This window comes from Colius striatus, chromosome 2 (genome assembly GCF_028858725.1).
Source record: "Colius striatus isolate bColStr4 chromosome 2, bColStr4.1.hap1, whole genome shotgun sequence".
Lineage (NCBI taxonomy): Eukaryota > Metazoa > Chordata > Aves > Coliiformes > Coliidae > Colius > Colius striatus.
The window spans coordinates 71,757,582-71,773,689 of NC_084760.1; the positions used below are offsets into that span (position 1 = coordinate 71,757,582).

The following is a 16,108-nucleotide window of genomic DNA, read 5'->3' on the forward strand; positions in this document are numbered from 1 at the left end:
CAGGATCCTGGATCCTCTGTTTGCTAGAGCCATATCGTCGAAGAAACATTTTCAAATTGATTTTTATTTCTCATTAGGCTTTCAGTGTTTGGCTAAAGCACATCAGACCTTGCATTTGCTTCACTTGGTAGCTTCACTAATTACAACAAAATTGTACAATAAAAGTGTAAACAAAGGGTAGTACCATAGAGCTTGACATATTTCACTACTCCCTTATTTCTTAGGCTCATCCTGTGTTAGTGGGAATAACTTCTCATTGTTTGGCTACTTTGTAGCTATTAATTTAATTTTTAGTTCCTGGAGGTTGTTTATTGGATTGGGATTATTTTGCTGGATATTTAAATACCACTGGACTAGTTCTCAGCCTTTCTATTTGATCTCTATGGAGTATATGGGAGCATTTGTTTTACAGTCTTCCCTCAGAATGTAATCGTTTTTTCTGATTGCGTATGTCTGGCATGCTGCTTTCCTTTCTTAAATGTGAATGAAATTTGGGCACTCTCCAAATCCAAACACACCCTAATTTCAAAAGCCACAGTTCCAAGGGCTCAATTCCTATTTACTGAGGAATTAAAGTCTTGTTAAACCACAAAGTTACTGTATACATCTTAGTGACCTTTTATAAACAAAGAAACCCACACCCCACAAAGAGCCAAGCCCTTAATAATTTATTTAATATCAATAAGTGTTATTGCATCAAGTTAGAAGGACTTTGATACTGCAGCAGTGTATGGTACAATCACATAGTTCTTACACATGATTGTGTAGTTTACTTTTTATAAAGTTGTTTAAATATGCATTGATAATCAACTGCATATTAAGATCTAGCTAATTTTAATAGGAGTGTCTTATTACATAAAGCTACTTGTGGAATAGTTACTTTAATGTGCTTTAACAAACTTCCTAATAACAGTGCTTTCAGGTGGTAGTTATAATTAGAGAATTAGAGAGGGAGAAGACAGAAAACATTAAGCAGAGTGGTCAGTTCTGTGTATGTGATTTGGCCATATTGGTTGAGATGAGAAAGATCCTTATTTGCAAATAAATAAACGTTTACTTTGAAAACAGTCAGTCTCTTAGCAGATGAAATTGTAGCTAAAGTATCACTGTTTGAAAAAAGGTAAGCATACCCATGCTTATGTCTTCACTATAATGTGAAAAAAGTTGTGTAAAAAATGGATTTAAAATTGTATCCGATGATTACCTTTGACCTCTGGCATTGCCCTTTTCAAATCTCTTTACATCACATCATGGAATGCACATACTTTCCTGGTAAATTGTCCACTCTGTCTCTATTTTTAAATGGCTTTGGTCAATGCTTTCAAAAACCTCAACATTCCATTTGCAAGAGCCAATTGCACCCAGAAGCCTGAAGTGCATGCCTCTCCTCTGTCTCTAAAATACTAACCTTCTCTTCTGCTATCTCATGTGTTGGTTTGGGGATTTTTTAAAAAAAACCCAACTATAAATTACAATGCAATGCCTTAACATTTTTCTGAAAAGGCTATAGATTGTACCTGACTTCTGATCCATAACCAATCTTCAAAGGAATTTGATAGTTGTTATTAACCTAGGTATCCTGGGCAATCCTCATTTTATTTTCATTTGACAATATTCCTTAGACAAGCCACTCAGTGCTTTGGAAATACATTAACATTAACTTTGAAAGTCAAATTGACCAAAAAAAATTAATCCCAAAATTAAAATTCATATGCGTGTTTAAACTGATCTAAACTCAGAGCTAAGTTGTTTCCTGATGTTGTAAGGAGAAAAGCTAAGGAGGAAATGTAAATTTAATGTTGTAAAGTGATAAAAATGGCCCTTAAGAACTCGGCAAGACCAAGTATAGAATATGTTTATACTGTGAAAAAAGTGTTAAAATGAAACACTGTATTTTTTGCAGTGACTTCTATCAGACTTATGCTGTCTGATTTTAGATATAGTTAATATAAAATTCTGGTGTATTATACTATTTTGTTCAATTTAGATGCTACATAATAGCTAAAAGTCAAGGAAATAAATAACAGTGACATTCAAAGAGGTCCTAAAATGATCAGATTAATAACTATCACGAGAAGTGTCTATTGAACCTGGTCTCTCTTCACAAATACATTGGGGGGGTAATATAAAAGCTTTTTTAAATTTTCGATCTGCAAATTAGAGTACAGATAAATATTAACCATAAAGCTAACTAGTAAAAATTCTGAGAAACAATCTTGAATAATCCTGTGCAGAAACTGTATCAGCCTTATTCATTCTCTGTCATGATTTAAAATACACATGAATCAGAATTCAGGATGCCAAAAACAAAATTAGTGACTTGAAACTCAGAGTTCATTCTGAACTTGCACCATATACTTGGACCTCATGGCTACCGTGAAGAGTGTAAGCCGTTATCTCTGGAGTTTTGTTCAGGCCTGCACATGAGTGGATCATGCTTAGCCTTTCTGTCATTGCCAGTTATTTCTTTGCATACACAGTCTGCTGGAAATAATATACCTTAATTTAAAAAGTATTAGTATGAGAACTTGTTAACTTTAGAAAAAAAACTTGCTTACAATTTACAAGTGTAAATTGAATACATGAGGTTTTTGAAGTGTTAAGTTGAATAAGTAAAATAGATGTTCCTACAAAGTCATATAATTTGCATATCTGACCTCCATGACTCTGATGATGTGATGACTGGAACAATGCTACCTCTCTTGTGATCATTCTGATTTCTAAAACCTGTAGATTTTATCCATTGCCAAGAGAGCTTTTACTGATTTGAAGAGAAATGGAAGCTTTTGTTTTTCTATTAACTTTCCATTTAGTAGGAATACTCTAGATGAAGTGAAGAAATCTCCCATTTAGACCTGCTTCCTAACAAAAGCAAAAGCAAATCAACAGTACCTGCAATACTGAAGTGGAAAATAGTTATATCTTCCCTATTCTTCACTCTATGTCTGGACAATTCTTCTAAGACTAAAAATTGATGCAATTTTCTGATCTTATTATGGTGAAAATTTCTTTCTCCTAGTGATAGAATTATAAAAGCAGAATTTACTACTATAACTATCTTTCTGTTCCCTATGCCTATTACCTTGACAGAAACTCTAAGTAGAAAAGTACCCCAGTTTGTTTTCTCCCACTGAAGTGATACTGCAATCAGGAATTCAGGAAACTTAAGTGTTATGGATGGGCCACTGCCAGTAAACTAAAATAAAAAACTGGTACATTAGTCCCTGTCCTTGTTAAATAGGCATTGAGAAAGGCATGACACTGTATATATAGAGATAGATCAGGGAAGGATGAAGCAATTCAAGGGAAGTGGTTATCCTCCTCTTCTCAGCACATCTAGGGTGCTGTGTCCACTTCTGACCGAGTCTACTCCCCCGTGCAAGAGACAAATATATTGGAGCAAGTTTAGTGAAGAGCCACAATGATGATTAAATGCTTGGAGAATGTATCATAGAAGGTGAGGCTGAGAGGGCTCAGATTGTTCAGCTTAGCCAAGTGAAAGTACGGGTGGATCTTACAAGTGTGTACAAATTCCTTGAGGAGGGGAAGTAAAGACCACAGAGCTAGACTTGGTGATGCCCAGAATCAAAACAAGAGGTCTCTTGAAATTGATATCCTGGAAATCCCATTTAAAAATAGAAACTGCAAGGGTGTCAAAAAGTAGTACACACAGCCTAGAGAGTCATTCAGTATCTCTATCCTTGGAGATACTAAAAACCAGGCTTGACACAATACTGAGAAACCTGTTCTAGCTGCCTCTGCCTTACGCCAGAAGGTTCAACTAGACAATCTCCAGACCTTCCTTCATACCTCAACTTTTCTAGTAATCTGTGTCACAGGTACTGCTACCATTATGATTTCTTAGTGTCAAAACCAAAGTTTATTACTGGTAAGGAAGAAAGAGTTTTGCAATATTTTCTATTTGGAGTATTTAAAAAAAATAATAGTATACATAATAATATATATAATCAGACTACTTAAGAAAATATGACCTTTAAAGAAGATCCACAGACATGCTGGCTAAATACTAAGATGTGTAGTATTCTAGACAGATGGCCTTGTAGTCATTTCCAGACTTCATGAAGTAATCAGAGAAAATCCAAAGTGCGTTTTCTCTGAGTGACTCTTCAATTTCTTCAACAATATTTTCTCCCTTTTCACATGTGAGGGTATTCAACAGCCTCAGAAGAACTGTCCAAACCTGATTTTTTTTCAGATTGCTGATGCAACTGTGTCAGTATTATTTTCAAATAGTTCCATATCTCTTGTGCTAATTGTGCAAAAGCATGCAAGAAAGAGAGCAGATGCAGCCTGTTTTTTGCTTTGTCATTATTTAACCAGATAGAATATAATTTTTGTACTGATATCTTCAAGTTTAGTGGTGGAATAAGTTTAAAAAAAATGTAATGTTTTCTTAAAGGAGTAAAGGTAGATATTTATATGTATATATTTACTTCTCTTTTCATAGAAAGGGAAATTTCTGTTCCGCTTTTATTCCTTTCCATGCCATTTCATTTTCCAATTACTGTAGCTGGAAAAAATAATTTCTCTGTAGCATGGAGCATAGAAAGAGGTGAGACCCTGTTTCTTTTGATTGGAATATTGAAGAAAAGACTGCACAATGTGCCACATGGTTCTCCAAGAAACTAGGCAATTTACATGTAGTTGTTTTGGCTTATTCCTTTTACTCCAAAGAATTATTCAGTAGTTTTCATGTATTATGGTATATATGATCGTTCCATTATAAATCAACTATTTTTTGTTATTCCATAGTGTTTTCCAAACACCAAATAAAATTTAAATTACACTAAACACTATAAACTTATTTTAATTTAGTTAAAAAAAGATATTACTTAAATATATATTTAAAGATTGGATTGCATTGAAATGCAACCCAATGGATTTGGAAAAAGAAATACAACTCAAGAAGAGTGTTCTTTGATCCAAAGACTTCGTAAATGACCAGAGAAAAGGGATTGGGAATGAAGTTTATTGTCTCAGTGCATGGTTGAATTAATACATCTTTTGCAGATTACTAGTAGTCAATAATATTATTTGGAAGATGTTCTGTTTTCAATCAGACATATTTATACCTAAAATCAGTCTATGGACTAAGTAGTTTTACCATAAACAGATGTTAGAAGAAAAAGAAGAAGCTGTGAACAAGATTTGTTAAAAGGGCATCTTTATTTGTCTTTGTCTAAACTTTTAATTAACACTTTTTAATTACTTTGTCTCTTTTTTTTTTCCAGAGAGCACAATCAGATGAGTTAGAAAAAATTGAAAAGCATAGCAAGGCATCAAGGGAAAAGGAAAATGCCAAATCTTTGGATAAGCCTGAACAGTAAGAATATGCAAAATACAAAATAACAGTTTTGCTTCCTTCTGAAAACTTTACCTGCTATCTAGAGAAGTTATAAAAGAAACAATTGTGTATCTACTGACAATGACTCATAATTTTCTTTAATCACTCTTACAGGTTCCTCTATGAACTCTCACTAATTCCGAACTTTTCAGAACGTGTGTTTTGCATCCTGTTCCAATCAACATTTTCGGAAAGTATTTGTTCAGTCCATCGCAAACTTGAATTGTTGCAGAAACTATGTGAGGTGGGTTGTGGTTTGTGAAAAGGCAGCAATAAATTTATTATCTTTACTGTTGTTAAGTTGTACTCATATTTCAAAAGTATTCTCATTATTTACTTTAAGTACTCATTAAATCTGAAGGATAGCAGAATAGGACATTTTATGATTGTACTTGAACATCAAAGTGAATTTTAAGATTAGATTTTGGTACTGAACTGTATCATGGTTTTGCATCAATATATATAATTCTCTTAAAAGTAGTGTACCTTCCCCTTCTGTTACAAGAAAATCATCCCTTTTCACAGTGACCATATCACTCCTTTCCAAATGGATGCCAGTTCAGTCCACTTTATGTTTACTTGGATTCTGGAAGTGTGCACCTCAATAGTATCTCTGATATCTAAAATCAGTTAGAGATAGCAATGCTGTCTCTATCTAGAAGAGATAACTGGAATTTTGTGTTCCCATGCAAAACAACACATGACTTTAAAATGCAGATTTCATCAGTGTTTTCATAACTGACAACTGTTGGAAATATTTTATTTGATTGTTTTACCCTTTAGTATTGGGGTTCTCATTTGACTGATAAAATGTTTAAATTGTTTGATGTGGCCTTTTTAGGAATTTCTCTCCTAAAGAATTCTCTCCTCAATTAAATACACTACTCAATATCATCAACAATTAAGGACTTACTGTTTTATTTTTCTCAACATATAATCTTGGAAAATATTGCATAGATTTCCTATTTTTTTTTTAAATCTCCATTTTGAAGATAATATGTACTCACAAAAAACCTATATATTCTAAATGTTTCAGTAGAAGATTGTTAATTCCTTGTGTTTGAGACTTTATACAAGTATTGTTTCTAAACACAGTATCAAGAAATATACTTGTCAGTAGTACTGCTAACTGTAAATATTATTGTGAGTTAGAACAGCGAACAACTTCTTTCTATTTTGTAGACCTTGAAAAATGGATCAGGAGTTATGCGGGTCCTGGGTTTGGTTCTTGCCTTTGGAAATTACATGAATGGTGGAAACAGGACACGAGGGCAGGCTGATGGATTTGGACTAGATATCCTGCCAAAACTGAAAGATGTCAAGAGCAGTGTAAGTTGATTCTAGGCTTCCTGTGGGCTTTACTCAATTTCAGAGTAAATAGTGTGAAAGTTATGAAGGCATGTCAAAGGGAAGTTTTTGGTCACTATATATAGCTGATCATACTTCTAGATTCTGATGTATTTCTGTAGAAATACGAGCATGAACCATCTAATTTTTACTTTACAAACAATATGTCAAAAGATGTGGCAGTTCCTGATATATATCTGACTTTGAGTAGAATACATGGTTCTAACTTTTCCTGTATTCAGAAGCAGTACTGGGATCCTTGCACTTGAAAGGTTTATTACAGAAATAGTTGTAAAAGAAAAGTTAAAGTTTCAATTAACTGATTTGATGCTGATTTAAAATGTTTATGTGAGAAAAAAAAAGTTAATTGTGAAAATGATTGAATAAGCATCTGGAGCATTTAGGATAAACCAAAATGTATCCTGTATATACATTGTGATTATGTTTCACATTGGACCATAGAACCATCCAAGTAAAGAGTGATCGCAGCAAATACTTGAATTAAAATTTGTCTGATCTGTTCATCTGAGTAAGGAGAATAAGTAGACTTGTTCAGTGATAAACTGAAGTGATAAGAAGTTTTGGACCTTTCACTGCAAGAAGGACACTGAGGTGTTAGAGTGTGTCCAGAGATGAGCAATAAAGCTGGCAAAAGGTCTGGAGAACAAGTCTTATGAGGAGCAGCTAGTAGGCCTGGGGATGTTTAGTCTGGACAATAGGAGGCTGAGGGGAGACGTGATTACTCTATACAACTAATTGAAAGAAGTTTTCAGAGACATGGAATTCAATCTATTCTCCCAAGTAATAAGTGATAGACAAAAGGAAATGACCTCAAGTTGCACCAGGGGAGATTTTGATTGGAGATTAGGAAGAACTTTTTCAGTAGGAGGATTGTTAGACAGTGGAGTCTTCCCAGGAAGGTAATGGAGATATTTAAAAAGTGTCTAGATGAGGTGCTTAAGGACATGGTTAAGCGATAGGCAGTGTCGGGTTAGTGGTTGGACTTGATCTTTTCCAACCAAAATGATTCTACCATTTTTTTAATGTAGGTACATTAAATTTGGTTTGGTGACTGAAGTCTTTAGTGCTTAACTTGCTGGAAATATTTGGACTCTTAGTCTTGCAATTGCAACATATATCTTTAGTTTATTTGCTGCTGATCAGTCAGAGAAATTATTACAAAATAGTTTTCTGAAACATTCTGAAAATGTAATCCTGTCAAAAATTTTCTTTGAATCAAAGATTTTCTGCTGAAGTTTCATTACAGAGGCTACTCAGGGGAAAGAATAAGAATATTCCCCCAAAGACCCCACAAGTTCCAAAAATTAATTTAGAAAAATAACTTTGTTTAATTTACCTTTTTTATTAGTTATAAATTAATAAAAATATCTGAATTTTGTGAAACAAATTGCATACTTCAACCCAGGAACAATTTTTCTTTTCCTTCTTGGGAAACTTCAAAATGTAATGTTTCAGTTTACAATCAGGTATATTTCAAAAGTCAGGAGTGGCTTACATGAGTGTTATTGAGGTCCCTCCCAACCCTGAATGTTCTGTGATTCTGTGTGATCTTTCTCTTCTTTAATGATTAAATGATATTTCAGGGTGGTCAGATTTTGTTCTCTTTAAGTGATGGAACCAAATCAGCATTTTTCTTCTCTTGACACTAAATATCTCATTTACTTGAACTGTAATTTCTCAATTGTTTTTTTTTTTTCCGTGAGTTTCAATAACCCAGCAAACTTTATTCTCTTCTATGCAGGATAACAGCAGAAGTCTTCTTTCTTACATTGTCTCATACTATTTACGTAATTTTGATGAGGTGAGTGAGATGGATGGGCCCAGAGAGTGTTGGGGAATAGAGTTCAATCCACTTGGCAGCTGGTCACCAGTGGTGTTCCCCATGGCTCAGTGTTGAGGCCTATTTTGTTTAACATCTTTATCAGTAATGTGGGTGAGGGGATTGAGTGTACCCTCAGTAAATTTGCTGCTGATACCAAGCTGGGCGAGTGTGTAGATCTGCTTGAGGACAGGAAGGCTATTCAGAGTGATCTGGACAGACTGGATAGATGGACTGATACTGATTGTGTGAGGTTCAGCAAAGTCAAATTCCAGGTCCTCTACTTGGACCGCAAAAGCCCCTTGCAACGCTACAGGTTTGGGAGTGAGTAGCTGGAAAGCTGTCCAGAGGAAAAGCATCTGAGGGTGTGGATTGACAGTCACCATCCCTGGATGTGTCTGGGAGATGTGCTCAGTGATATGGTTTATTGGTGGGCTTGGCTGTGTTGTTAGTGGTTGGACTTGATGATCTTAAAGGTCTTTTTCAACCAAAATGATTCTATGAGCTATGCTCTTGAAATTCAAGGTTCAAAAATCCATTTGCTTCTATGGGACCAGATGAGGATATCTACGCAAATATTCTTAGTACTTTCAGATTTTTATTTTCGTATATAAAAAATGTAATGAGGACTATGTAACTCTTGATTCTTGTTTTTTGAAAGGATGCTGGAAAAGAACAATGCATCTTTCCTCTTCCAGACCCACAAGATCTCTTCCAGGCTTCACAAATGAAGTTCGAAGACTTTCAAAAAGATCTCCAAAAAACAAAGAAAGATTTGCGAGGTACTGAACCTAGATTAAGTGCTAACTATGTGTTACCAACAGATCCCTTTTATTATGGTTTGCATCATTTTGATAAATTCCAGATGAAAGTGTAAAAATCGTCGTGTATTTTTGACTCTTCATTTACTATTTTCTTTCCTTAATTTGCTTTTTCACAGCCATTTAAACAATAATTCATAACTTTCTACATATAACCTGGAAGAAGTTATTGAAAGGAACAACAGCAAACCAGTTAGGTTAAATGTTTTATTTCCAAACCAAAATAAAATAACTTTTTTTTCCCCAAACTGGTTTAAACAAGTCTTTCAGCGTAAAAAAGAATTGCAAAATGTTGAACCATGACAAAGAAAAAGGTTGATCATCAGGTCCAAATCCTGTGTAGCAGATATTATATATGGCATGCTGTTAAAACAGTTGACATAACATAAATTTGCTAAAAAAAATATGCAAAGGCAGTATTTTTTCTCCTGTATCTGGAATGATTTCTTTAAATGAACTCAAGAAGCTTCAAATAAAATATTGACTGGACTTTAATAAAGAATATGTATCACACATAATACATTCCCTAATAATATTGGGAACTAAGCACTAAATTTAAGTCGGCATGAATGGTGGCTAATATCTGTTAACTTAAATATTTTTGTGAAAAGTCTCTGCTAAACTGGCCAGTTACATACTATTATGTTAAATCTTGGAGAGAAGGGTTCAAATGAAGCAGTGAAATTATCTGGTGGCTTGCGTCTGGAGACAGGAATAATTTGGGAAGCTGTTTAGTGCCTGGACAACCTAGAATGGAAGGTTCTCTTTTAAAATAAAAACATAACATCAAATTTTATCTGTCTTTCCCTTCCTGCCTCTATAAAGTTTTCTGCTTGGATGTTTTAAAATTTACTTTAGCCATTTAGTAGTAATATATAGAGTTATATCAAGATCACTTAGTGTGATACTGAGAAATGAACTGCAGCACCATCCATTTACTGTCTTGAACAATCTAGGGGGGAAAAATCTCACAGTTCAACTGTGAAAACTTATTACTATACTTCTTGCAACTTTCACATAGTCTGAGGGCTGATGTCCAAGCTTGCACATTGAGAAGAAAGATATTTAGATCTGAAAAATTTAGGCACATTTGTGAATATCCATGGGGGCAGACGTTATTCCTCTAAGTTCACCAAAAATGTTTTTTAGATAGACGAAAAGTTAAGTATTTTTAGATCAAGGTTGAAATTTGCTCAGACATAAATCTCTTAAGGAATAAATCCGCACTGTGTAGTGATCAAAGCAGGGGTTCTGTAAAAATGGACATTACACGCTTTGCTCTGCCATCTGACTGCGGTAGAATTCTTTCTGTGCTTCCAATCCAGCCCTTAAAATGGAGTCTCTGTTACCAGTCTGTTCAGTAGTTAATGACACTGAAGAGTAACTGCAGACACAATTATTCTTTCCCTATTCCCTTTGGTAAAAATTTTTCTGAGGACAGCATTGGCCCCTTATCCTCTCCTGGATATGAAGCGGCAATTTCTATACCAGTCTGCAGTCTCATTCATGACTTCTTATCGGCTTTAGGTGATGCAAAATGCTTTGTGTTGGCTCTCTTTTCCAATATTCTATGTTAGAAATATTTTGTGTTTAGAAATTTATAACTGCAAGAACATTCATTAAAAATTTTGTAATTATTATAATGCTTTCAGTGAAATAGACTAGACAAGTTTAATAGCAGTCTTTTTAAAATAGAGGACAAGTTTTATCTGAATGGATAAAATTACTTCAAAATGTTTTTTCTCCGCAGTTAGTTTAAGTACACTACGAAACCTGTTAATGTGCATTTGCACATTATCTGAATTATCAGAATTATCTCAGCAGGAAGAGGGCTGTAAGATGCAGAGAAAATTCTGAAAAAGTCCTAAATATGATCCTCTGGTTTTGAAGTTAGTGAAAGTAAATGAGTATTAAGTATTCCTGGGAAATATTGAATATAAAGCCATAGAAATAGATACCCATGAATGTATTCCAGTTTTATACTGAGACTGTAACTCTGGACTTTTTTCATCAGTAACTAGAAAATCTCATGTGAGGATTTCACCATTTATAGGGAATGAGACTGTTTGTTTTGTTCTTTATCACTGAAAAACTGAAAATTAGACTTAACATTGATGCAGATAGTATCACCAGTTTAAGGATATTTTGTTAATCTTAGTTTCAAATACCCTGCAAACCATGAGATCACATTTAGTACAGTCAGGGAAGGTAATATTGGTTCACTTGTCAACAAAAGCTTCTGAAGATATTTTATTCCTGCCTTAAAAAAATTTCCATGATCATTATTCAGAGGTAGACATCTCAGAAGGATCCTTTCGGAAATTTATGGGACTGCTTAAAAACAATTAAAAAACCTCACAAAATAGAGGAAGACTGCTATAAAAAATATATTAAAAAATGTTTTGTAACCATAACAATTGCAGTTCCTTCAAGCAATGCTGTATTTTTCCATTTAAATGTGTTAGTAGCATACAGAGAGACTGGCAGTTTTAAGTAATGTTGTTTTTCTGTAAAATAGTTTTGTTGTCAGGCTCTTTCACGGTTCTGAGCTTAGGTTTATATTTATATTAAAGGATTGCTGTTTGCATAAAAAGAAAAAGTAATCATGATGTTCAAACCTTTCTGCTTTCTTTCCTTTTGATTGTGGAAGTTGTCTGTGTTTAAGGTTTTATGAATTGTGTACATTGCAATTTGTAAATGTTGGAAGTTAAAGCCTCTTCTAAGATTTCAAATTAAAAAATGTAAGTCCAAATGACTTTCAGAAAACATGTTGTGTGCCAGTTCCAAGATAAGACGAATTTTTTTTTTTTAGTTGAAAAAAATCTCCCCTGAGATTGTAGTGGAAGCTATACTAGCTATGTAGTATTGAACTTTTGAATTGTTTAGTTTTGATTTTGTTTTTTAAAACAATATAGACTCCGGGGTTGAAATTTATGTACTGTGTGATTTTTTTGTGGTTTTTTGAGTTTTTTTTAAGATAGAAGACCAAAGAAGGAGTAGATCCTTTTACTAACAAACCAAATGAGTTTGGCTCCATCTGTTGCTCCTAGATTTCACAGCTCTCCAGGATTCTCACTTTAGCCTTTTTTACTTCAATGACATATAGTTTGTTAAGCAACTTGATCTGCTTTTGATCTCTCCTGGCTGTCAGCAACATCCCTTGATGCAGTCATGCCAAGCAATGACTTCTGTTCCTATGTCATTCCTCAGAAGAAACTTTAGCACTTGCCACATGACTTGAGTCAACTCACCATGTAAAGAAAATTGGGCATTCAGGGTCAAAAGAGCAGTGTGTGACTCTCACTGATTAGGACCCATGTTATATATCTATTATTATTGGTATATTTTTCTAGACACTTCAGAATGCTAGAGGTGGGGCAGAAAGATGTGGGAAATGTGTATTGAATCAATTAATGTTTTAATCTTCCCTGTCTTGACACTCTCTGTAGATACAATTCTGGTTTAGTAAAATGTTCAATTTGTGGTCCATGAAATTCTTCAAGACATATTTAATTTAAGAAGGAGCTAGGACACTAAAATAGCAGTAAGAGTTACAGAATTTATTAAGCAATTATGGCAAGTTAAAACTATTTAGAAGCTGTTCTTTGGCTACACATTAACATTTTAGCTTTACAATGGTAAGTTTATTCTTACAAATCAAAAACTAATGCATCATTTGTCACTTAATGCAAAACTTTCATGAAGCGCAGCTAAAAGGGAATTAGAATGTCAGGCAGAAAATAAATCTGACTAGTAGAATTCTGAAAAGAATAATATTGTATCACGTAAACTGTTAGAAAATCAAATGGAAGTCAGTACTTGTTTATATGTCCTCATGTTTTGGTATTTAATCTTTGATTGAAAACTGATTACAAGTAGTAATTGTGATAAATTCATACTTTTTGGTGGTGATTATTTCTTTTCCTATCATGAGTGTTTACAACTCTTTGAAAAGACTCTGTTGATGAGAAGCTAGGCTGTGTGGCCCAGTACATCTCTCTGATTTGGAATAAATGTGACTGAGAATGTTTACAAAGTATTAAGCATTTGCAGAACACTCTGTATTTTAAAAAGTATGTTCTAAGAAAAGGCCCACAGTAACTTGAAAAAATAAACATTCCCTATTTTTTCTGTGATTCTTACAGTGACCTAAAATTATCTGTTCAGCTTGGATCTGCTAGTTGTGGAGATGGTATGTGCTCTCGAGTTTAATACCCACTGTGTAAATCAGAGCATTGGAAGTACCATATTGTGCAATAGAAAGACTTTTAGAAGTTATATTTAGGGTGGTGTCACTGTGGGACTGAGACAGATGGGATAGTAGTAGCCATGTGCTTTGACTCTTTACCATTCTTTGTCACATAGTTATCTTGTAAATATTTGGCTTTTGACAAATTATTCCTCTTGCCTAAGTAATGGTTACTCCTAACACCTAGAAAGACTGCAGTAGTTTGAGATGGAATTTTCCTCTCCTGGCCAATTCTGTGTCTGGGGTGCATGGATTACTTTGCAAAGTAGGATTGCATCCAGTTGTTCTTTCATATGTAACATTAATGTTTGTAGGCTAAAACAATAAAATGCACCATTCTATTTGCATATCATCTCCTTTCTTTTATGTACTTATATAATTGTATCTTTTCATATTAACAAGATTCTTTGTTTCCATCACAGTTATGATTATGGGGCTCAGACTTGCTTGACATTTCAATGTCACTTCTTCATCAGGAAGAGAAGTGCGATTAATTTCAATTTCAATTAACAAAGTTAAGTAGCCTGAGTCATTTCAAATCTCACTACAGATGACAGAAAATGAAAGGATTCCTTCCTAAAATTGAGTACTAGTCTGCTGATCTGTCTTTTAAATAACTGAAGTTCAATAAAATTACTTCCATCCTAAGAGGTTTACCATAAACCTGATTGTTTTGTTTGTTTTGTTTCCTTTTTTAAATTCTGACACAACATTGGTCATCCAAGTTGTTTCAAGAGGAGGAAGCTGGGAGCTGGAATAGAGAATAGAGAAAACTGAAATAGAGAAAAGATTATATTCTTGGAGAGTTTGAATTCATTGCCTCACCAAAAAATTTCTGTTTTGAGATACTTTGAAGTGCTGTGTTTCTGTTTTGTCTGTCAGTAGTTTTGATATAAATAGGAATAAATATTTTTTCACTATTAAGAAAGAGATTTTTTTTCCTTATACAACTGATACATCCATATTCTTATCAAAAGTTGCCTTTAGTCTTTTATAATAAAATGCTAAACATCTTAAAGTAATTATTAATGAAATAATACAGCAACACTAGTGGTTTTGACCAATCGTGCTGCTATCTGTACAGTCTACCTTTACAGAAACAACCGTTGTTTTAATTAAACCTTTACTTTTGCCTACTCAACAGCTGTACAGCCACAAAGTCTATTTGTTTGTTTAACTGTCACTGAAAGGGTTAATTGCTGCAGCTATGTAGTATGCAGACTTCTAAACCTAAACCAGATGTAAACTAAAGCCAGGCTTTCAGTCAATCTGTGAGTCATATTTTACTGTCCTTAAAACTCCAAACAAGGAGCTGTCTATGGAAGTCCTTGAAGACTCAGCAGTTCTTAGTGTAAGCCTTTAAAATTAATAATATAAAAAATTTTTTTTAAATGTTGAGCTTGTTCTATACTTGGGGTGGAGTTCATCAGAGTTTGTCTTTTGATGAGGCTAGTATTGTTTCATTTAAAATCGTGGGTTGTAGTTGTAAGGAATCCAGAAAGCACTGAGGATGTTGTGAAAACACTGATTATGCTGTTACATACTTTTCAAGCAAATAGGACACATATACATTTCCTGTTGTAGTCTGAGTATGTGGAACCTCTGAAAATTAAAGACGTAATTTTAAAACCTCCTTAAAGACTTAAAAACATATAGCCTATCAAATCTCAGGGCAACTTGTCCTCTCAATACCTTGAACAGTCTTGAAAATCCACATAAATTCTATAGGACTTCCATAGATAAGTATGTGGTTTCAGAAGTGGTTAGCTAAAACAGTCTAATGGATATGTTAATTATTCATCCAAGACACAGTTTTCTGCTTGCTTTCCTTATTGGGTTTTTTGATAGGTTGTTTTTTGTTTGAGTTAGATTTGTTTTGTTTGGTTTTTTTACTTTTGGAGGAATTTTTTGATGTTTTAAGGGGATGTGAAAGAAAAATAATGCTGCGCATTGTTATCCTGAGCAAAGATAATATAGTAATCCTGAGGAGCAGCTGATCACTTGCTCACACATTTTGTTCTAGAAGATGTATATTAGGATTAGAAGAGATTTCTGCTTCCAAGGGCCAAAATTTACCATCAAACAGAACTAGACAGAAAGCATGCATTAAAAATGATATTTTGAATTTGAAAACATGCTTTTTCACTCTTAAAAAGTAAACCAACTATTTTTGGTAATGAAACAGAACACAACTTAATTCATATACCACAATTGCTTACTGAAAGTGTTACTACAGTGCACAGAATGTTTTGTGAGTATATTTTCCCTTCCTGCATAGATATCTCTTAATCAATATTTGCTGTTGTGAAACTTTAAATGGTTTCAGTATATTGACCTAAAATATAAAAAAAACTAACGCAGTAACTTGAAAAAACTCAATGAAAAGGCAATTAATTGTATTTTAACATGGAAACAGAGAATGAGATTAAACACTTGAGATACTGTTAGAGCTGGAATGTCTTTTTTTTTTTTTCAAAATTTCGAAA

General features: G+C 33.8%; 1 protein-coding gene across 1 annotated transcript in view; it reads left to right on the forward strand.

The window, feature by feature from the left end:
- Positions 1 to 16,108, forward strand: part of FMN2 (formin 2) — a 162,061-nt gene that overhangs the window by 94,693 nt on the left and 51,260 nt on the right. Inside the window, exons 10-14 of the mRNA XM_061989984.1 lie at positions 5,253 to 5,344; positions 5,480 to 5,609; positions 6,548 to 6,694; positions 8,475 to 8,534; positions 9,214 to 9,334. Coding sequence (XP_061845968.1) covers positions 5,253 to 5,344; positions 5,480 to 5,609; positions 6,548 to 6,694; positions 8,475 to 8,534; positions 9,214 to 9,334 — 550 coding nt within the window. The remainder of the gene's footprint in view (positions 1 to 5,252; positions 5,345 to 5,479; positions 5,610 to 6,547; positions 6,695 to 8,474; positions 8,535 to 9,213; positions 9,335 to 16,108) is intronic.